Raw genomic sequence first — 22694 nt, forward strand, 5'->3', positions numbered from 1 at the left:
TGTTAGTGGTAGGGGCATGGAGCAACTCACTCACCCTGGCTGCGTTGAGGAGCTCGTGGAGTTTTTTGCGGCACTGCATGCCAATCCGGGCGAAATTGCCCACGGCGCTGACTGCCGTGTTTGCGTGGGTTTGGTCCCCACAACCCAAAGATGTGCAGGGTAGGTGGATTGGCCACACTAAATAGCCCCTTAATTGAAAAAGATGAATTGGGTACTCTAAATTTACATTAAAAAAATGTTTTTAAACATTCAAATTAGATAGGCTACAATCTAAATTGTCCATTAACATAAGAATTTCCGGAATAGTAAACAATTCCTTTGGGAAATTGAGGATTGTTTTGTTCATTTCCAGGGAATGGCAATGAAAGACAGGATTTCTGAAGTAAAAACAGCAGTCCATGTGATCTTTGATGGGAATAGTTCACAGGTAATGTTTCTTCAGTCAAAAAGTTTTTTTCAATACAATGGCGATTGTCGTGTTGGGTGTTCCGCTATACAGACGAACCAACACGGTTGCAGATGGTACAACTCTGTTTCATTACTATCAATAACAACATCTGTAAACTTATGACTGTGGTTCGTTCTTTACCCTTTAACCTGTGGACCCAGCCCTAACACTATCTTAGAGAGACATTCAGCACATGGTGTATGTCTCAGTGGCTTGCTGTGAGCTCTGTGCCCTGAGCTGTCTCCTGCTGGAATGAGCGGGAACTGTGGTGTTCCCCGTTTTATAGTGCGTGTGCTGTTGCTTGTGATTGGCTGTGATGTTGCGTGTGTGTTGATTGGTCCGTTGATCTGTCCATCAGTGTGTATGTGTGTTTGCACCATGATGTTTATCTGAATATCATGACAGCGATCATAATTTGAAACATTTCAGCTTCATTTGATAAGGTTAAAAGGCCAGTCATTGGGGCAGAATACATGAGAGTGTCTGTGAAAGGCTGTTATCTCTGAAGGAGAAGAGATGAAATCCCTCTTGAGGAAGACCAAGTTTAAAGGACTTTTTTCTGGCTCAGTGATCGCTGAGGAAATGTTGAGGATCTGTTTTGATTGTGTCTGCCATTTAAAAGGCATCTTGTGTGTTCAGTTGCACTTTGCTTGCTAATTTATGTTTAACTCTTGTTAATTCTTAATGTTAGTTTATCGGATGGAGAATTGCGACTGCATTGTTCCCTCATTTTTGGATTATTGACTGCTTTGTCTGCAATCTATTTTGCTTGATTAAAGCCTTGGAATCTTGGGCGAGATTTTCCTTTGCTTCCTGCAGAGTGGGATCTTTCGGTCCTGTCAGTTACCCAGCGGCAGGATTGGCAAGGATTGCAAAACTCAGCAGACATCAAAGGACTGGAAGACCTTACCAGCAGCCAGGAAAGCAAAGAACAATACAGCACAAAAACAGGCCCCTCGGCCCTCCAGGCCTTCGCCGACCGTGGTACCTGTCTAAACTAAAATCGTATGCACTTACGGAGTCCATATCCTCCCATTCCCACCCTTTTCATATATTTGTCTATTTGCCCCTTAAATACCGCTATTGGCTATTGTACCTACTCCCACCATATCCCCGGGCAGCGTGTTCCATATATTTACCACCCTCTGTAAAAAAATCTTGCCTTGCACATCTGTTCTCAACTTGTCCCCTTGCATTTTAAACCTATGTCCCCTCGTACTTTACTCTCCTATCCTCAGAAAGAGCATCAGACTATCCACTCTGTACATGCCACTCATAATCACGTAGACCTCTATCAGGTCCCGTCTCAACCTCCTTCATTGCAGTGAGAACAGACCAAGTTTAGCTAACCTCTCCTCATAACTAATGTCCTCCATTCCAGGCAACATCAAAGTAAACCGCTTCTGTACACTCTCCAAAGCATCCACATCCTTCTGGTAGTGTGGCGACCAGAAGTGTGCACAATATTCCAAATGAAGCCTAACTGAGGTCCTGTATAGCTGCTACATGACTTCCCAATTATTAAACTCAATGCCCTAACCGATGAAGGCCAGCATGCCGTATGCCTTATCCACATGCATTGTCACTTTCAGTGATCGGTGGACATGCACGCCCAGATCTCCCTGCCTGTCAATATTGCGCACAATTCTGGTTACCACACTACCAGAAGGATGTGGAGGCTTTGGAGAGGGTGCAGAGGAGGTTTACCAGGTTGTTGCCTGGTCTGGAGGGTGTTAGCTATGTGGCGAGGCTGAATTGATTTGGACTGTTTTCATTAGAAGGACGGACGTTGAGGGGTCACCTGATAGAGGTCTACAAGATTATATGGGGCATGAATAGAATGGATGGGCAAGCACTCTTTCAGGGTGGAGGGGTCAGTCATCAGGGGGCATAGGTTTAAAGCCCATGGGGCAAAGTTTAGAGAAGATGTGCGAGGCAGGGTTTTTACGCAGAGGGTGGTGAGTGCCTGGAACGTGGTGCCAGGGTAGGTTGTGGAAGCAGATACATGAACGGCATTCAAAAGGCATCTTAACAAACACATGGATAGGATGGGTACAGAGGGATACGGCACAAAGAGATGCTGAGGGTTTTGGCAAATGTTAGTATCATGGCCAGTACAGGCTTGGAGGACCGAAAGAGCTGTTCCTGTGCTGTATTGTTCTTTGTTCTATGGATGTTTGACCAGGTTGACTTTAGGCACTGGTTCATATGCACTTAAGGTGGATTTTGTCACCTCCTCATACATCCCAGATACCTCCTCTGATAGTGATGCAAACACTTCACTCTCTCTACCTATCAGCTTTGTTTGAATCAGTAGTATCCACATGTCCTGTGGCCATTTCATTTGTTTAGCCACCTTCTCAAATGAAATGAAAAAGGCTTCTACATCCTTCTCATCAAGCCTTGGCAATGCTTGGACATATTTAAATAGATCCCCACCAAGTCTTTGACTACAAAACTCTAGCTAGCTCTTTCTCACTATCCTCATCATTATCCTCAGACTGTACTTTTCTCTTTACCTCTGCCAATTTTAACTGACGTTCATTTTTCATGGCCAGTTTCTGAAGTTCAAAGTCTCTCTCTTTTTCTTTTTCCTCTCCTTTTCTTTTTCTCTGATCTGTACCTCCCTTTCTCTCGCTTTTTGTTCTGCTTGGGCTATTCTTTCTTTTTCCCTTTCCTCTCTCAACTTCTCTTTTTCCCTTTCCTCTCCTTTACTTTCTCCTCTCCCTCCTTTTCTTTCTCCCATTCCTCTCTCTCCATTTCTTTTTCCCTCATTTCGAATTCAAGCTGCTATAATTATTTTTCATGTTCAAGCTGTTTCATCTGTAATTGAATTCTTGCCATTTCCAATGACTCTGACTGTGTCTCAGGCAATTTGAAATGCTCAGCTACCGCCACAATTACTTCTCCTTTCTGTACTCTGTCAAGCAATGTTAACTAATATTTTTACCAATTCTTAAAGCCTTGTTTTTGGCACCGTTTGTAAGGTTCTTTGCGTGACCTTCTCCACCCCCAAAAACTTCTGAGCCTCTGAAAGCGCATTGTCCACAACACTCTCCCTATTTAAACTTGAATACGACACCTGAAAAGCAAACACAAATCTGCTCAGCCCTCACTGTCTTTGAGTTCACTGAGCCAACCCAATCACGAAAGATAGACTTTTACCCGATGAGTCATCAATTTGTTATGGGCCAGGGCTTAGAAACTCCAAAGTGGATTATGAAGCTGGGGGAAGCACAAGTGGATAGCACTGTGGCTTCACAGCGCCAGGGTCCCAGGTTTGATTCCCTGCTGGGTCACTGTCTGTGTGGAGTCTGCACGTTCTCCCCGTGTCTGCGTGGGTTTCCTCCGGGTGCTCCGGTTTCCTCCCACAGTCCAAAGACGTGCAGGTTAGATGGATTGGCCATGATAAATTGCCCTTAGTTACCAAAAAGGTTAGGAGGAGTTATTGGGTTACGGGGACAAGGTGGCAGTGAGGGCTTAAGTGGGTCGGTGCAGACTCGATGGGCCAAATGGCCTCCTTCTGCACTGTATGTTCTATGTTCTAAGCTCACCTGACCTATAACGTTTATGTTGAATTTGGCTAGGATTAGCACATGAGCCTTCACTTCAGGTGTGATTCATCAGACTTCCTCGGCGCTTTTATCAAAACAAAGTTTATTATAAGAATGTCGTTAACATATATGATTTGTTATAAATTACAAACATGAAAAAACACATAACAGCTGCAGTAATCTATGTATGTAACGCTCAATGAATCCTCCTTAGCAGCTGTTCTAATTCAATACAAAATTCAACAAACCAAAACCCCTTTCAAGGACGTGGCCCAGCACACTGTAATCTCACTTGAATGGGACTGGCCCTTTCTCTGAGATTCTGATCCAGTTCCAATCAGCGGATTCAAAACATCTTCCGGAAAGCAATTCTATCTTTAAAGTTACCAAGGCAGTTTGCCACGCTCAATGTGCTTTCAGTTCACTGGAACAGCTTTAAAATAAAAACAGAGGAAACAAGGAAACACTGCTTTGTCTTCTGCTGTCCAAAGCAACAAAACAAAACTGAAACCCAAACAGTAAACCCCCTCTCATCTGACAGCTCCACTCACAAATGATATCACTGAAGCCATGCTACAAGACATGTGATAAGACCAAACCTTTCTTAAAGGGACACACATGACATGCCAGACAGGAATAAACAGCTGTTGCAATTCCTCCATGCGTTCCTTGAATGTTTATCATTGCATATCCATTGTCATCTCTTTTAGTAACTCTCCCCAATCTATCAAGGCCAACTCTTGCCTCATATCTTCACAGTTTCATTTATTCTGATTCAGCACCGAATCAACTACTTCACTTTCCACCTTGATAAAAAGTTCTATCATGTCATGGTCACTCGGGCAGCACGGTGGCGCAATGGTTAGAACAGCTGTCGCATGGCGCCGAAGTCCCAGGTTTGATCTCGGCTCTGGGTCATTGTCCGTGTGTGTTTGCACATTCTCCCCGTGTTTGTGTGGGTTTCACCCCCACAACCCAAAGATGTGCAGGGTAGGTGGGTGGGCCATGGTAAATTGCCCCTTAATTGGAAAAAATGAATTGGGTACTCGAAATTTATTTAAAAAAATATGTTATGGTCGCTCATCCTAAAAGGGTCTCGCAAAGCTAGATTGGTAATGATTCCCTTCGTATAACACAGTACGCTGTATAAGAAGGCCTGATTTTGAGTTGGTTCCTCCACATATTGGTCAAGAAAACCATCCTGTATACACTCGGATACTCATGGAAAAGGATGAGTGTTGTCCTATGGTTAAGTACTAAATTGGGGGAAGGCTAACTACAACCAGATGAGGCAGGATTTGGAGGCTGTTGTTTGGGAGAGTCTGTTTGAGGGTAAATCAACATTTGGCATATGGGAGTCTTTTAAGGAGCAGTTGGTGGGAGTGCAGGACAGGCATGTGCTGGTTAAAAGGAAGGGCAGGAAAGGCAGGGTTCGGGAACCATGGATGACCTGGGAACTTGAGAATATTGTCAGAAAGAAAAAAGATGCATCTGTGAGGTACAGGCAACTAAAAGCACTTGAGGAACACAAGGAAAGTAGAAAAGATTTCAAGTAGCGAGTTAGGAGGGCAAAAGGGGGTCACAAAATGTCCTTGGCAGACAGGATTGAGGAGAATCCTGAGGCATTTTATATGTATATTAGGAACAATAGGGTAGCTAGAGAAAGAGTTGGCCCACTCAAGGACAAAGGAGGGAAATTATGTGTAGAACCAGAGGCAGTAGGTGAGGTCCTTTCATGAGTATTTTGCATCGATATTCACAAAGGGAGGGACACGTTGATTGGTGGTATCTCAGAGGGATGTGTAAACACTTTAGAACAGATCGTTATTCCGAGGGAGGAAGTGTTATATGTGTTAAAAAGCATTAAGATCGACAAATCCCCAGGGCCAGATGGCATCTATTCCAGATTTCCGAGGGAGGAAGTCGTGGGCCTCTGACAGAAATCTTTGTCTCCTCATTGGCCACAGGTGAGATCCCAGAGGATTGGAGGATAGCCAATATTGTACCGTTATTTAAGAAGGGTTGCAAGGATAATTTGGGTAATTATAGGTCAGTGAGCTTGACTTCAGTGATAGTGAAATTGTTGGAAAAGATTCTCAGAGATAGGTTCTATGCACATTTGGAAGTGAATGGTCTTATTAGCAACAGACAGCATGGTTTTGTACGAGGGAGGTCATGTCTCACTAATTTGATTGAATTTTTTGAGGAGGTGACAAAAATGATTGATGAGGGAAAGGCTATGGATATTGTCTACATGGACTTTAGTAAAGCATTTGATAAGGTCCCTCATGGCAGGCTGGTGCAAAAGATTAGATCACATTGGGTCAGTGTGGTGAACTAGCTGCATGGATCCAGAACTGGCTTGGCCAGAGAAGACAGAGGGTAGCAGTGGAAGGGTGTTTTTCCGAATGAAGGTCTGTAACTAGTGGTGTTCCGCAGGGACCAGTTCTGGGACCTCTGCTCTTTGCAATATAAAAACTGACTTGGAAAAAATGTAGCGGATCTGATTAGCAAGTTTGCGGATGATACCAAGATTGCAGAAGTTGCGGACAGTGATGAAGATTGTCAGAGAATACAGCAGGATATAGATAGGCTGCAAAATTGGGCAGAGAAATGGCAAGATTGGGCAGAGGGCAGCACGGTAGCACAAGTGATTAGCACTGTGGCTTCACAGCGCCAGGGCCCCAGGTTCGATTCCCCGCTGGGTCACTGTCTGTGCGGAGTTTGCACGTTCTCCCCGTGTGTGCGTGGGTTTTCTCCGGGTGCTCCGGTTTCCTCCCACAGTCCAAAAGACGTGCAGGTTAGGTGGATTGGCCATGCTAAAATTACCCGTAGTGTCCATAAGGGTTGGGAGGGGTTATTGGGTTGCGGGGAAAAGGTGGAAGTGAGGGATTAATGTGGGTCGGTGCGGACTCGATGGGCCGAATGGCCTCCTTCTGCACTGTATGTTCTATGTAATCTATGTAATCTATGTAATGCATTTGGGGAGATCCAGTTCAGGTGGGAGCTATAAAATAAATGGCAGTACCATCAGGAGCAGAGAGGCACAGAGAGATCTGGGAGTGCAGGTCCACAGATCCTTAAAAGTGGCAGCACAATGGTGGTAAAGAAAGCATATGGCATGCTTGCCTTCATAGGACGAGGTATCGAGCATAAAAGCTCAAAAATTATGTTACAGGTATATGCGAGACCCTATATACATTGGTTCGGACACATTTGGAATACTGTGTTCAATTCTGGTGATCGCATTACCAGAAGGACGTGGAGGCTTTGGAGAGAGTAAAGAAAAGGTTTACCAGGATGTTGCCTGGTATGGAGGGTATTAGCTATGAAGAGAGATTGAATAAACTGGGATTGTTCTCCCCAGAGAGACAGGCTGAGGTGCAACATGATAGAAATTTATAAAATTATTCGGGGTACAGATAGGGTGAACAGCTGGAGGCTTTGTCGCAGGGCGGAAATGACAATTACAAGAGGGCACAAGTTCAAGGTGAGGGGGGAAGGTTCAGTGGAGGTGTGCGGGGGAAGTTTTTTACACAGAAGGTGGTGGTGGCCTGGAGTGAACTGCCAAGTGAGGTGGTTCAGGCAGGTATGTTAGCGACCTTTAAGACTTATCTGGATAGGCACATGAACAGACGGGGTATAGAAGGATACAGGCGGCTGGTCTAGATAGGACACGTGATCGGCGTAGGCTTGGAGTGCCGAATGTCCTGTTCCTGTGCTGTAGTGTTCTTTGTTCCTGGTGTTCCTCCTCTACGTTACTGTGGCTCATTTGATATGCCCAATCTTTGTGCAGATTAAAATCACCCATAATCACAGATATTCCCTTATCACATGCATCTCTAATTTTCTGTCTAATGCCATTCCCAACATCAACACTGCAGTTGGGGGTCTACATATGACGCCCACTAGTGTTCTTTGCCTCTTGGTGTTTCTCAACTCTGCCTATACAGACTCCACATTGTCAGAGCTAATATCCTTTCTCACTCTTGTGTTAATTTCCTCTTTAACCAGCAATGCCACTCCACCACCTTTTCCTTTTTGCCTGTCCTTCCTAAATACTGATTACCCTGGGACATTCAGCACTCGCGCCACGTGGAATTAGTGCAATTCCAATGCACTCTGTTATGTCATTAATTGGGGTCAGGAATGGCATTCCAGAGCCTGACAAGCTGCAGTCACATATAAGCACTCCTCTCCCCACACAGTGTCATTCCAGCCAAGAAGATGGCACTCCGGAGAGTGGCCCCTAGGTTCGCAGACGGAGCTTGAGCTGCATGCCATGGAGGAGAGGCAGCACACTTTTTTCTATGGCTTGGGAAGGAATCTGGCACCTGCCAATACCAACTGTGTCTAGGTAGAGGTGGCAGTGCCCATGAGCCCCAACATGAGGTCCGGACAGCAGTGCCGAAAGAAGCTGCAAATCGATTCAGGGTGGACTGGTAGGCAGTGCTGAGTGAGGATGGGCAATCGTACATGCCAGCCAGGGTGAGTAACCACTGCCCTGGCACCACACCCGTTCCACACTTCCGTAACCCCCCTTGCCCCCCCGATGGCGACAAAAATGCATCGGCCGGCAGTCCACTTGCAACCTGCCCTACACCACATGCCAACACCTATACCGCCTGCCCATGGACTGCTAGCTGCCTGCGCCCAAGTGCCTCAAACTGTATATTATCGCCCCCCTCCCCCCCCCCCTTCCCAGGAGAAGTAGATATGGTGAAGTAGCCCACAACCGCCTGGAGCAGGAGAAGACCGGTGGGGGCCAGCTGGATCTGCGGCTCTTCATCGTCGCAAGCTGTGGGTGATGGACCTGTTCGACAGGGTGGGAGAGCGGGCAATCGCAGAGGTAGAGGTCGGCATGGGACAACCAAGTGCCAAGTGAGCCCAGAATGCGTTGTGATGGCCCTTTGGCAGGTGAGTTACCTTTCATCCCTACACCATATCTACTTGCAATCTGACCATGTGTCCTGTCTTGTGTCTTGCAGGGTCACCTCCTGACGAGGCGGGACTGTCTGGGTTCCTTCGGCCCCTGCAGCAAATTTGCGACTCACCTGGGGACGAGATGGTACTGTCCAGGGCCCTCACCCCTAACCGCAACCCCGCAACACCCCGGAGCACCAGCCTGGGGATGACACCGAGTTCTCGCCATTGCTGTCGCCACCCCAGAGACACTCACCTCGGTTGGGCACTGGAGTGAAGAGGCTCCTGGGGCATTCTCTGGTGCGCATGACACACATGCTGTGGTATCAGGTGGAGGGAGGATCCCCTGAGGGGATGGACAGTCAGATGGCGACCCATCCCCAGGGCATCGCTCGCGCCCAGACAGTTCTAGCACTTCTGGAAAGAGCTGTCCCATCTATGTTGGAGATGTAGACGCAGAGCTCGGGATTACATGAGGGGGTGTCAGCAACCATCCAGTGCCTGCAGGTGCAGTTGGAGATGTCCAATCGCTTTAGGAGCAGGAGGTGCTGCGGCAAATGTGTGCCACCCAGGCCAACACCCCACAGGTGATGTTTGCAGTAAAAGACTTGGGTGCGAGGGTCATGGCCATGGGTCAGAATGTCCAATTCCTGGGGCACAGTGTATGGGTGGTGGCTGATGGGCAGCACAGGTGGAATCCCCCCACCTGTCCCTGGCTCATCCGATGGGTAGCGGGCAGAACAGGCTGCTGGAAAACCACCTGTGACACCTGGAAAACTGCTCGACCCATCCAGGCCCGATCACTCCAGAGGACGGCCACCAAAGAGGACCCAGGTCACAGGGCGAGAAACACAGCAGGTTGTATCCGCGTCTGATGTACTGTCTGGGAACCCACCTAGATGGAGAATTAGGACTTGTAAGATCAGAAAGATAGGCACTAGTTTAGTTGGCATCAGTGCAGCACACATTATAGCGTTCGGGGCTAGGGCACAATTATTGTACATAGCGCTGTCACAAATAAACACATGTTCAGCGGTGTTCAGAACTCGGCACCATGTTGTACGGCCCTGCCTGATGAGTGACCCATCATAGCTCACCACTCCCAGGACCAACCCCTCCCATGTAGGTCTGGGTCCGTATGATGGAATGCCCAGCACACCTGGGTGGACCGTGACAATGTGGCAGGAGTCAGACTCTGTCAAACGATGTGCAACACCAGAGCTCATCGCACTGTGGGCCTTCTACATCCTCCATCCCACGGACCAGACTCGCTGATACTGCCAACACAGGGTCAACACCCTGTGGTGAAGTTGGTGGAATGTTCGAAGGGGGGTGAGGGGATGGAGTGCAGAAGGGGGAACGGGGGTAAAGTGTGTGTGGCCGTTGGGATGTTGAGGAGTATGTGGGGGTAGAACGGGATGCACCCTAGTCAGCGAACCTGGTGGCGATCAGGTTGCCCCATCTGTGACAGCCAAGGCGCACATGTCGTGAGGCCTCCTGTGCTTGCTTGGGCTCAATGTCCTGCTCATCCTTGCCCTCATCTGCATCCTCCTCTTCGGACGAGGCATAGCGTCCTTCCACCTTCTTCTCCTCCTCCAGCATGTCGCTCCTCAGGACGCATGCATTGTGCCCTCTGCCTGGACATGCACGATGTGCAGCCTGTGGTCACACACCAACTGTACATTTATGGAGTGGGAGCCCATCCAGTCGATGACTGACACCCCCTCCTGCGCCGGTGCTTGTGAGGCGACATGTATCCCAGCGATCACCCCCTGGACCAGGGGCATGCCAGCAATGGCGGAGGATTCCGTTGCCCGGGCGATCTGGTGAGCTAGGTCCACATTGAAGTTGATACATTGTGCCGCCCGGGCATATAGAGCAACCATGACGGCACCAATGCACCTGTGCACAGGCGTCTGCGATATCCCAGACAGGTCCCCATTCAACGACTGGAAGGACCCCATGGAGTAAAAGTTCAGAGCGACTGTCAACTTGACGGCTACTGGGAGCAGGTATCCTCCCCCAAATCCCGTGGTTCCAGGTGAGCCATAATCCGGCAGAGATGTCACACGGTCTCTGCTCAGCCGTGTTCGACGGTGACACTCAATTCGACAGGTCATTGAATGTCAGGCGCTGCCGATATGCACGAGGCCTGATGCTGCGCCTCCTTCCCACCTCCTCCTTGAACTGTTGGGCGGTCGACTCTCCAGTCTCGCCGTCTTGCTCTTGTTCCTCCAGGGCAGGCTCCTGTTCTGCAGGGTCCCCCCCTAGCAGCTCCTGCTCATTCAGCCTTAGTGCATCCGCAAGATTCGTTATAGCCAAGCAGATGGCAACTATTCCTGGCTGGACTCCGAAATCAATTGTCTGCAGGTGGTAAAGGGCATGTTAGCATGGTGAGTATTCCTGTGCCCACTCAGGCCAAATGGGTTACATGGTGGCCCTGACCTGCATTTCAGCCCCGCATGGCCCCGTGAGTTGGCCTTGATAGATTGAGGAGAGGTACTTAAAGGAATGACAGTGGATAGACAATGGGAAACATTCAAGGAACGCGTGGGAGAACTACAGCAACTGTTCATTCCTGTCTGGCACAAAAGCAAACGGGTTAAGAGGGACAATCCATGGCTTACAAAGGAAATTAGAAATAGTATCCGATACAAGGAAGAAGCATACAAATTGGCCAAGAAAAATAGTAGGTCTGAGGATTGAGAGCAGTTTAGAATTCAGCAAATAAGGATGAAGGGATTGAATAAGAAGGAGAAAGTATAGTACAAAAGGAAGCTTGCAGGGAAAATAAAGATTGACACTAAGAGTTTCTATAGATATATGTAGAGAAAGAGATTGGTAGGCCCCCTACAGACAGAAACTGGGAATGCATAATAAGGGACAAAGAAATGGCTGAGCAATTGAATACATACTTTAGTTCTGTCTTCACAAATGAGGACACAAATCAGAACCCAGAAATGTTAGAGAATGAAAAGTTTAGTGAGAGGGAAGAACTGAGAGAGATCAACATTAGAGAAGGTGCTGGGAAAATTGATGGGATTGAAGGTGGATAAAACCCCAGGGCCTGAGAATCTGTATCCCAGAGTGCTTAAGGAGGTGGCTCTGGAGATAGTGGATGCATTGGTGGGCATCTTCCAGGATTCTATAGACTCTGGAACTGTCCCTGCAGATTGAAGGGTAGCTCACGTCACTCCGACATTTAAAAAGGGAGGTAGAGAGAAAGCAGGGAATTATAGACCAGTCACCCTAACATACGCGGTAGTGGGGAAAATGCTTGAATCCATTATCAAGGACTTTATAGCGGAACATTGAGAAAGCAGTGGCAGGATCAGTCAGAGTCAGCATGGATTTATGAAGAGAAAATCATGCTTGACAAATCTGGTGGAATTCTTTGAAGAGGTAACCAGTACAGTTGACAAGGGGGAGCCAGTCGATGTGGTATATTTGGACTTTCAGAAGGCATTTGACAAAGTCTCGCATAAGAGATTATTGTGTAAAATTAAAGCGCATGGGATTGGGGGAAATGTATTGAGATGAACAGAAAACTGGTTGGCAGAGAGGAAACAATGAGTGGGGATTAATGGGTCCTTTTCAAATTGGCAGGCAGTAACTAGTGGGGTACCACAGGGATCGGTGCTGGGATCCCAGCTATTCACAATATATATTAATGATTTGGATGAGGGAACAAAATGTAACATCTCAAAGCTTGCATATGATACCAAATTAGGTGGGAGGGTGAATTGTGACGAAGTTGCAGGGATCCTACAGCAAAATCTGGACTGGTTGGGCGAGTGGGCAAATCAATGGCAGATGCAGTATAATTTGGATAAGTGTGAGGTTATTCACTTTGGAAGCAAAATCAGGAAGGCAGATTACTACCTGAATGGTTGTAAATTGGGAGAGGGGAGTGTGCAGCGGGACCTGGGTGTCCTTGTGCACCATTCGTTGAAGGTGCAGCAGGCGGTAAAGAAGGTGAATGGTATGTTGGCCTTCATTGCGAGAGGTTTTGAATATAGAAGCAGGGATGTGTTGCTGCAATTGTACAGGGCCTTGGTGAAGCCACACTTGGAGTATTGTGTGCAGTTTTGGTCTTCTTCTCTGAGGAAGGATGTTCTTGCTCTCGAGGGAGTGAAACAAAGGTTTACCAGACCGATTCCAGGGATGGCGGGACTATCATATGAAGATTGATTGATTGACTGGGTTGGGATTATTCTCGCTGGAGTTCAGAAGAATGAGGGGGGATCTCATAGAGACTTAGAAAATTCTAACAGGACGAGGGTAGATTCAGGGAAGATGTTACCAATGATGGTTGTGTCCAGAACCAGGGGTCACAGTCTGAGGATTCAGGGTAAACTATTTCGGACAGAGATAAGGAAACATTTCTTCACACAAAGAGTGGTGAGCCTGTGGAATTCATTACCACAGGAAGTAATTAATGCTAAAACTTTGAATATATTCAAGAGGCGGCTGGATATTGCACTTGAGGAGATCAAAGGCTATGGGGAGAAAGCAGGATTAGGCTATTGAGTTAGATGATCAACCATGATCGTGGTGAATGGCGGAGCAGGCTCGAAGGGCCAAAAGGCCTCCTCCTGCTCCGATCTTCTATGTATGTACCCCCTCCCAATCCGAGCCCCACTCCCAGCCGTTCCCTCTGACACTCTACATTCCGCAATACGCCCCTTGACCCCTCGATGCATGGTACTGGGGGGCCTTTAATCCCGCCACCTGTCCCTGACGGCAGAGGTACCGGTGGGTGGCGCTACCCATGTCAAGGATACGCTCTGTGGACCCCGTCCTGCGCCTCATGTCGGGTCTATCTGAGGTGTCCTCCTTGGGTGAGCCATGGGATACCCTGCCAGCAGGGTGGCACTTGACTGTGGGATGGGGTAGGCACTTTGTGCCACTGACTGGCACCATGCCTGGTGGCATGCGTGGAGGCATGGCCCATGGATGGGGCTGAGCGAAGCGAGTGGATATCCATTGGGACCTTCCCTGTGGGTTCTATATGAGAAGCTCGAGTTCTGCCTACCTGTCGGGACGGGATGGCTGGGAGCAGAGACGCAGTGGGCATGTGGGGCTTGTGGGGCTTGGTGATGGCCTGTGGTCCTGCAGGTGGGGCTTCTGCACTGGGAAGCAGAGTGTGCCAGAGTGGATGCCAAAGGCCCCGGTGCATGCGTCCGTTGTTCGGGATGCACTCTGCACTTCCACTGCTCCCCCTGCAGTGGGGCAGCGCCTCTGATGGATGCACTGAGGTGAGTGCCAGCACTCACAGTTGCGCCTTTGGAAACTTCTTTCCTCCTCTCTCTCCCTCAGCAGCCATGGTGCCCGGTCGCTGTTTTTAAATACCACAAGTGAATCGAGCTGGCAAGTCGAGCCCGTCAATGTTTTAAAAAATATATATTTTTATTCTCCTTTTTCACATTTTCTCCCGCATTTACACCCATCAACAATAAACAATAATCAGCAACAGATATGTCAATCCCCATAACAATAACAATGATCCCATCCTCCCACCAACCCCCAAACATCAGCCCGCATGTTTACATAAACAAATGACAAAAAGGAATCAGGGATTACCCATAGTCACCCTTAATATACACAGCCCCCCTCCCCTCCCACCATCTCCCCCCCCCCCCCCCACCCCCTCCCCGCAACTAATGTTCGATGTTATCCAGTTCTTGAAAGTGCAGAATAAATAGTGCCCATGACTTGTAGAACCCTTCCGAGCTTCCCCTCAGTTCGAACTTAACCTTTTCAAGGGTCAAGTATTCCAACAGGTCCCCCCGCCACGCCAGGGCACTGGGTGGAGAGGCTGCTCTCCATCCCATCAGGATCCGCCTTCGGGCGATCAACGAGGCGAAGGCTATGATATCTGCCTCCGCACCTGTTTCCAACCCTGGCTGGTCCGACGCCCTGAATCTGGCCTCCCGGGGACCCGGGTCTAGTTTCACACGCACCACCTTGGAAACTACCCTAAACACCTCCTTCCAGTACTCCCTTAGCTTTGGACAGGACCAAAACATATGACGTGATTAGCGCCCCCCCCCCACCACAACGCTCACACACATCTTCTACTCCTTCATAAAATCGGCTCATCCTCGCCCTCGTGAGGTGCGCTCTATATACCACCTTCAGCTGTATCAGCCCCAACCTCGCACATGAGGTGGAGGCATTCACTCTCCGGAGCACCTCACACCAGACCCCCTCCTCTATAACCTCTCCCAGCTCTTCCTCCCACTTTGCTTTGATCCCTTCCAGTGGTGCCTTATCCTCTTCCAAAATAGCTCCGTACACCGCTGACACTGCCCCCTTCTCCAGTCCCTTTGTCGTCAGCACCTCCTCCAGCAATGTGGAGGTTTGTTCCTCTGGGAAGCTCTGTATCTCCTTCCTGGCAAAATCCCGAACCTGCATGTACCTAAACACCTCTCCCTGCTCCTGTCCATACTTCGCTTCCAGCTCCCTCAATCCTGCAAACCGACCCCGAAGAAACAAATCTTTTAGCTTCTTAATTCCCCTCTCTTCCCAATTCCGAAAACTTCCATCCCACCTCCCTGGCTCAAATCTGTGGTTCTGTGGTTCCCCCGAATCGGCATTTCCCTTGACCCTACCCCCAACCTGAAGTGTTGGCGAAACTGCCTCCAAATTTTCAATGAAGCTATTATTACCGGACTCCCTGAGTATTTCCCCGGAGCTATCGGGAGCGGCGCTGTTGCTAGTGCTTACAGCCCCGACCCCCCCCCCCCCCCCCCTGCACAAACTCTCCTCCATTCTGACCCACTGGGAATCAACCCCTCTGACCCAGTTCCGCACCTTCTCCACATTCACCACCCAGTAGTAGTACAACAGGTTCGGGAGACCCAAACCCCCTGCCTGCCTTCCACTCTGTAGTAGCACCTGTCTCACTCTGGCCACCTTCCCTCCCTATATGAACGAGATAATCCTTCCCTCAATCTCCCTGAAAAAAGACTTTGGCAGGAAAATCGGTAGGCATTGAAAAATAAACAGAAATCGCAGCAACACATTCATTTTAACCGCCTGTACCCGACCCGCCAGTGACAGAGGAAGGCCATCCCACCTTGCCAGATCGGCTTTCACTCTCCCCACCAAACTAGTGATGTTGTACCTGCAAAGCCTCCCCCACTCCCGGGCAACCTGCACCCCCAGATACCTAAAGTGAGTCCCTGCCCTACGGAATGGCAGCCCCCCCACCCCTGCCCCCACCCCCGGCCGTGAGACCACAAAATACTCACTCTTGGCCAGGTTCAGCTTGTACCCCGAGAAAGACCCAAATACCCACAGTAGCTCCAATATTCCTCCTATCGACACACTCGGCAGCAAGTCGTCGGCATATAAGGACACCCTATGCTCTATTCCCCCCCCCCGCCCCCCGCACTATTCCTTTCCATGCTCCCGAACTTCTCAATGCGATGGCCAACGGCTCAATCGCAAGTGCAAACAGCAGGGGGGACTTAGGACATCCCTGCCTCGTCCCACGGTGGAGAGAAAAGTATCTCGAACTGATATTGTTTGTGCGGACACTCGCCTTTGGCTCCTTATATAATAGCTTTACCCAGTTCACAAATCTTGGTCCAATTCCAAACCGCTCCAGCACTGCCATCAGGTACCCCCATTCTACCCGATCAAATGCCTTCTCGGCGTCCAATGCCACAACTACCTCTGTTTCCTTCCCTTCCGCCGGTGCCATAACGACGTTCAAAACCCTCCTAATGTTCAAAAACAGCTGCCTCCCTTTCACGAACCCCGTCTGATCCTCCCCTATCACCTTTGGGAGGCACTCCTCCAGCCTACCCGCCAGTACCTTCGCCAACACTTTTGCATCCACATTCAGAAGTGATATGGGCCGATACGACCCACACTCCGTCGGATCCTTATCTTTTTTTAGCAACAGGGAGATCGATGCCTGCCCCAAGGTTTGTGGCAACACCCCCTTCTCTATCGCCTCTTCAAACATCCCCACCATCAGGGGTGCCAACCTATCCTTACATTTTTTATAATATTCCACCGGAAACACATCTGGCCCTGCCACTTTCCCCGACTGCATCCTCCCAATTGCATCCTTTATCTCCTGCTCCAATATTGCGCCTTCTAATGTAGCCCTGTCCCCCCCCCCTAGCCTTGGGTACTCCAACCCATCTAGAAATTCCTGCATCTCACGGTCTCCCCCCCGGGTGGCTCTGACCTGTACAACCTCTCAAAAAACGCCTCAAAAACCTTGTTAATCAGCACTGGAGCCACCACCAACTTCCTTGCCCTATCCCTCACCTGAAGAATTTCCCTTGCCGCTGCCTCCCTCCGGAGCTGACCTGCTAACATACCTGCCTTATCTCCATGTTCATAAACTGCACCCCTTGCTCGTCTCAGTTGGCGCACCACCTTCCTGGTGGACAGTCAGTCGAAGCTCGCCTGCAGTTCCTTCCTCTTTTGCAGCTTCGCTGGGTCCCCATCTTCTGCATACTTCCTATCTACCTCCAACATCTCATCTATTACCCTCTGCCGCTCCAACCTCTCCTCTTTGTCCACCCTGGCCTTAAACAAAATTACCTCACCCCTCACCACCGCCTTTAGAGCCTCCCAGACGACTGCCTTCGACACCTCACCCGTACAATTGAAACCTACATATTCCTTAATTACCTTTTCAATTTTCTCACAGAACACTTGGTTCCCCAAAAGCCCCACATCCAGTTTCCATCCCGGTCTCTGCGCTACCCACTTCTCCAGCACCATATCCACCCAATGTGGAGCGTGATCTGACACTGCAATTGCAGAGTATTCCGACCCCTTGACTCCAGCCAGCAAAGCCTTTCCCACCACAAAAAAGTTGATCCGCGGGTATACCTTATGGACCGCTGAGAAAAACGAGTACTCCCGTTCCCTTGGGTGCAGGAACCTCCAAGGGTCCTCCCCTCCCATTTCCACCATTAGCCCAGCCAGCGCCTTCACCCCCCCCTGATGGGACCAGCGAGCGCGGCCGTGATCTGTCCAACCTTGGCTCCTGCACCCAGTTCCAGTCCCCCCCAACAATCAGCTCATGTGTGTCCAAGTCGGGAATGGCCCCAAACATTTTCCTCGCGAATCTCACATCGTCCCAATTGGGACCGTATACACTTAACAGTGCCACTAATCTCCCCTCCAGCGCCCCTGCCACAATCACATAGATACCCCCCTGATCTGCCACCACCTTCTCCATCTGGAAGCGTACCCTTTCGCTGACCAACACCGCTACCCCTCGAGCCCTTCCATCAAATCCGGAGTGAAACACTTGGCTAACCCAGCCCTTTTTAAGTCTCACCTGGTCCTTCACCCTCAAGTGAGTCTCCTGCAGCATTGCTATATCGGCTTTCAAACTTTTAAGATGCGCAATCACCCTTCACCGGATCTCCTAGCCCTCTCACGTTCCACGTGACTATCCTTACTGGGGGTCTTTCACCCCCCCCGCCCCACCTTTCTTACCCACCATACCATACCATCGGGCCCTGCCCCATAAGCCTGACCCGCCCCTGTCCATTGTTAACATCGAACCCCTTCCCCCCCCTCCCAAGAACCCCCCCTACAAAAACATCCCCCAACATCCATCCCTTCCCCCCCCTCTCGCTCGCCTCGTAGGCCCATTGAAGCCTGCTATCCAGGCTCCAACGTCACCCCCGTTCACTAGCTGACTTTAGTTAGATAGCGCGGGTGGCTCACCCAGCCAAGACATCTCGCCCCCTTCAACCCAGTCCCAGAGAAAGAAACACCAAAACAAACCCAACAATCCAACCCCTACAATTCACTAACATAACATTTAACTGTTGCAACACAGAACGCCATTAACTTGAACTCTGTAACAATGCAAAGAGAAATAAATTGCAATACAAATCAGTAAAAAAGAAAGTTGTAACATTTAAACATTTTCCAGCTGCTCAAACACAGTCCACAGTCTCTCTTCCAGTTCCACTCTTCACGTCTGTTCCAAGCCTTCTGCCCTCACGAACGCCTCAGCCGCCTTCGCTGTCTCAAAATAAAAGTCTTTGGCGTTATATGTTACTCTCAACTTCGCCGGGTACACCATACCAAATCTTGTACAAAGCCGCCTTCACTCGCCCAAACGCCGCTCGTCTTTTTGCCAACTCCACCGTCAAGTCCTGGTAGATCTGAACCGCAGTACCATCCCACAGCACCTCACGCTTCTGCTTCGCCCAGCTTAATGCCTTCTCCTTCATGCAAAACTTATGGAAGCAGATAATTACTGCCCTTGGCGGCTCGTTCACTTTGGGCTTCGGCCTTAATGACCAATGAGCTCGGTCTAGCTCGAACAGGGTGGGGCTCTCACCCTCCCCCATTAGCTCCGCCAACTTCTTCGCGAAGTATTGCGTTGGCCTTGGGCCCTCTGTCCCTTCGGGCAAACCCACAATTCTTAAATTGTGCTGCCTTGAGCAGTTTTCCAAGTCTTCCAGCTTTGCTCGGAGTCCTCTGTTAACCTCCACCACCCTCCGCAGCTCGTCCCCCATCGAGGTGACCTGGTCGCTGTGTCGTGACACGGCCTCCTCCACTTCCTTCATCTTCTCGCCCTGCTCTCTCACCTCGGCCAATGCCTTTGCCATCGCCACCCTCACCGGGCCGATTGCCTCCTCCACCAATGATTTCAACGGGACCACCGTCTCCTTCCTCAAGGCCTCCATGTGCCTCGCAAACTGTTTTTCCAGCTCCACCGCCATCACCTCGGTCATCTTCTCCACCGCAAGTACTGCGGCCCCGCCTTGCAGTTCGGCTTCCGCCATCCTGTCAACACTTTTGCTCGTCTTCTCCTTCAGCTGCGAACCCGCGTTTCCTCCTTTCTTCGACGCTGCCCTTCGCATCCATTAGCGGCTCATTGTTTTTATCTTCTTTCTTTTCTCCTCTCTCCCCCTTCACCCTCCTGTCCTTCATCAATCTGACTTATTCTTTTTTTGAAAAAAAAGGGGAGAGAAAAAAAAACTTTTACCAAACTTCCTTAAACCTTCTTTCTTTCTCCTCTGCATTCACCCAGAGCTCCCCTGGGACCAGGCTTCAGCCTTCTTTCTTCCTCCTAGGTGGGAGCCATCCGACGTGGAGCACCCTCCCTACATAGTGCCGTGGCCTCGGGCCTGCCGCCTCGGCCTCCCTGTAGCTCCGCTCCCGCTGCTCTGACCTCAACGCCGTGCTGGGCCCAGCGCCTCAGCCCCCGCCGCCCAACACCCGCGTGGGGTTCTTCGCTGGTTTTTAAACCGGCCCCGCTGGCTGCTCGTGACGGCCCCAAAGGCAGACGATAGTCGGGGGGGGGGGGACGTGAAGACTCGGGGATTTCCCCGAAATCGCCGCGAATCGTGGCCACCGGCGGGAGCTCTTATTGCTGCGGCCGCCCTGCTCTCCCACGCCACCGGAAGACCACCTTCTACATTTTTGATATATCGAATGCCGGGCCAGTCAATGTTATGTTAATGAGCACCACTGTACGTTTTGCATGCCAACGCCAGCACGGGGCATGGAACACATTCATGCCATCATTGAGACACCGGAGTGTGGCACTCTATTTGGCATACGCCACCAACCCCGTCTTTCGGCTAACGCTCAGTTCTCCGCTGGATTGCGCTTCGCGAATCTAATGTCGCTGGACAGAGAAACCCGCCGTTGTTTTTCGGATGAGACGTAAAATAAGTCTTCATCAGCTCCAGGTGGAAAAGATCGCCACATACTATATTTGAAGAAGTTTAGTGGAATTATCTCTTGCGTCCTGGTTAATAAATATCCCTCAATATTCTCCAAAGCATCTTACTTTGGTCATTTACATTGTGGTATCGGAGATTTCGAAGTGTGAAGTGGCTGCCGGTGTTTTACACATTGCAACAGTGACTGCACCTCAAAAAAACAAGGTGTAAAACATTTTGACACATTATATTTAAAATCGCCTGCTTGAATTAATTAGGAGCAAATTAGAATAAAGTTATTGGGGAGACCCAATGATTTATATTACTTTCTGAAAATAACAGGTCTTGGTTGCTGAAAGCCAACTTTCAACGCCGCTCCGTAAAGAAACAGAATATGAAAAGAAAACTCACACCAAGACAGTTATTTTGCCAGGGATACGGACTGAACCTGAACAGGTCTCAATGTCTCCACCAAAGGTAAGTCGTCCATATTTTTTCATCATCTACTATGGGGCCAGTAACATTTGTGAATGCTGTTACTTTTTAAATTCTAATCCAGCACAACCATACCTTTGATCAGACATACTAACGTCTTCACTGGTGCAAAAAAGGCTAAAAGGTGACGAAGGACAGACAATTCCTTCACCTTGCACCACTGGGAGTGACAGGACAATTGATCGTGCAACGTTTGACCGGGCTTCAATGCCTCGCACTTCCAGTGTGACGTTTTGTGAGGAGAAAGGCGTGTATTAGGGCCGTACCCAGTGTGTGTCGGAATGACTTAAATGTCCAACTAATTTATGCAACTCATGGATCCCTAATTTGAGCAATGAGGTCCCAGATCATTCTGTCAGCAGCAAGTTTTCTGTAAGGTGGGCTCTGCACTAGTGTTTTGGGGCAGGAACCCAAATTCTAGATAAGGTGATTATTAAGAGTTTTTACCATTGCTACATGTTTGGAAGCAGTATGGTTTTGGAGGTTATGTCCAGTTCCTTGATTTTCTAGGTATTGTTGGGGAGGAGAGAGAAATCGATGACCTGCCCACACATAGTGGCAGCAGTGGTAGTGCCTCTACGTTTGCAGCAGCAAACATAGAACATAGATTATCATAGAATTTACAGTGCAGAAGGAGGCCATTCGGCCCATCGAGTCTGCACCAGCTCTTGGAAAGAGCACCCTACCCAAGGTCAACACCTCCACCCCATCCCCATAACCCAGCAACCCCACCCAACGCTAAGGGCAATTTTGGACACTAAGGGCAATTTATCATGGCCAATCCACCTAACCTGCACATCTTTGGACTGTGGGAGGAGACCGGAGAACCCGGAGGAAACCCACGCACATACGGGGAGGATGTGCAGACTCCGCACAGACAGTGACCCAAGCCGGAATCGAACCTGGGTCCCTGGAACTGTGAAGCAATTGTGCTATCCACAATGCTACTGTGCTGCCCTTACATAGAACATTACAGCAGAGAACAGGCCCTTCGGCCCTCGATGTTGTGCCGAGCATTGTCCGAAACCAAGATCAAGCTATCCCACTCCGTCATTCTGCTGTGCTCCATGTGCCTATCCAATAACCGCTTGAAAGTTCCTAAAGTGTCCGACTCCACTATCATAGCAGGCAGTCCATTCCACACCCTAACCACTCTCTGAGTAAAGAACCTACCTCGGACATCCCTCCTATATCTCCCACCCTGAATCTTATAGTTATGCCCCCTTGTAACAGCTACATCCACCCGAGGAAATAGTCTCTGAACGTGCACTCTATCTATCCCCCTCATTATCTTATAAACCTCTATTAAGTTGCCTCTCATCCTCCTCCGCTCCAAAGACAAAAGCCCTAGCTCCCTCAACCTTTCCTCAAGATGGAGCAAAGGTTGCAGAAAGAGAAAGCTCTGTGCCAAATTGGAGTTGGAGTCTTCCATGACGATTGACAGTGATGGGGGGCTGTTTGGTAGGTCAACTAATGCACCAGCTCAATGGTCTCCTGTATATTGCTCACATTTGAGGGCGGCACGGTAGCACAGTGGTTAGCAATGTTGCTTCACAGCGCCAGGGGCCCGGGTTCGATTCCCGGATTGGGTCACTGTCTGTGCGG

General features: G+C 49.5%; 1 protein-coding gene across 1 annotated transcript in view; it reads left to right on the forward strand.

Annotated features, from left to right (window-relative positions):
* Positions 1-22694, forward strand: part of LOC140428891 (synaptonemal complex protein 2-like) — a 573438-nt gene that overhangs the window by 393024 nt on the left and 157720 nt on the right. Inside the window, exons 12-13 of the mRNA XM_072515538.1 lie at positions 353-427; positions 20937-21071. Of these exons, the coding sequence (XP_072371639.1) occupies positions 353-427; positions 20937-21071 (210 nt within the window). The remainder of the gene's footprint in view (positions 1-352; positions 428-20936; positions 21072-22694) is intronic.

This window comes from Scyliorhinus torazame, chromosome 8 (assembly GCF_047496885.1).
Source record: "Scyliorhinus torazame isolate Kashiwa2021f chromosome 8, sScyTor2.1, whole genome shotgun sequence".
NCBI classification, from domain to species: domain Eukaryota; kingdom Metazoa; phylum Chordata; class Chondrichthyes; order Carcharhiniformes; family Scyliorhinidae; genus Scyliorhinus; species Scyliorhinus torazame.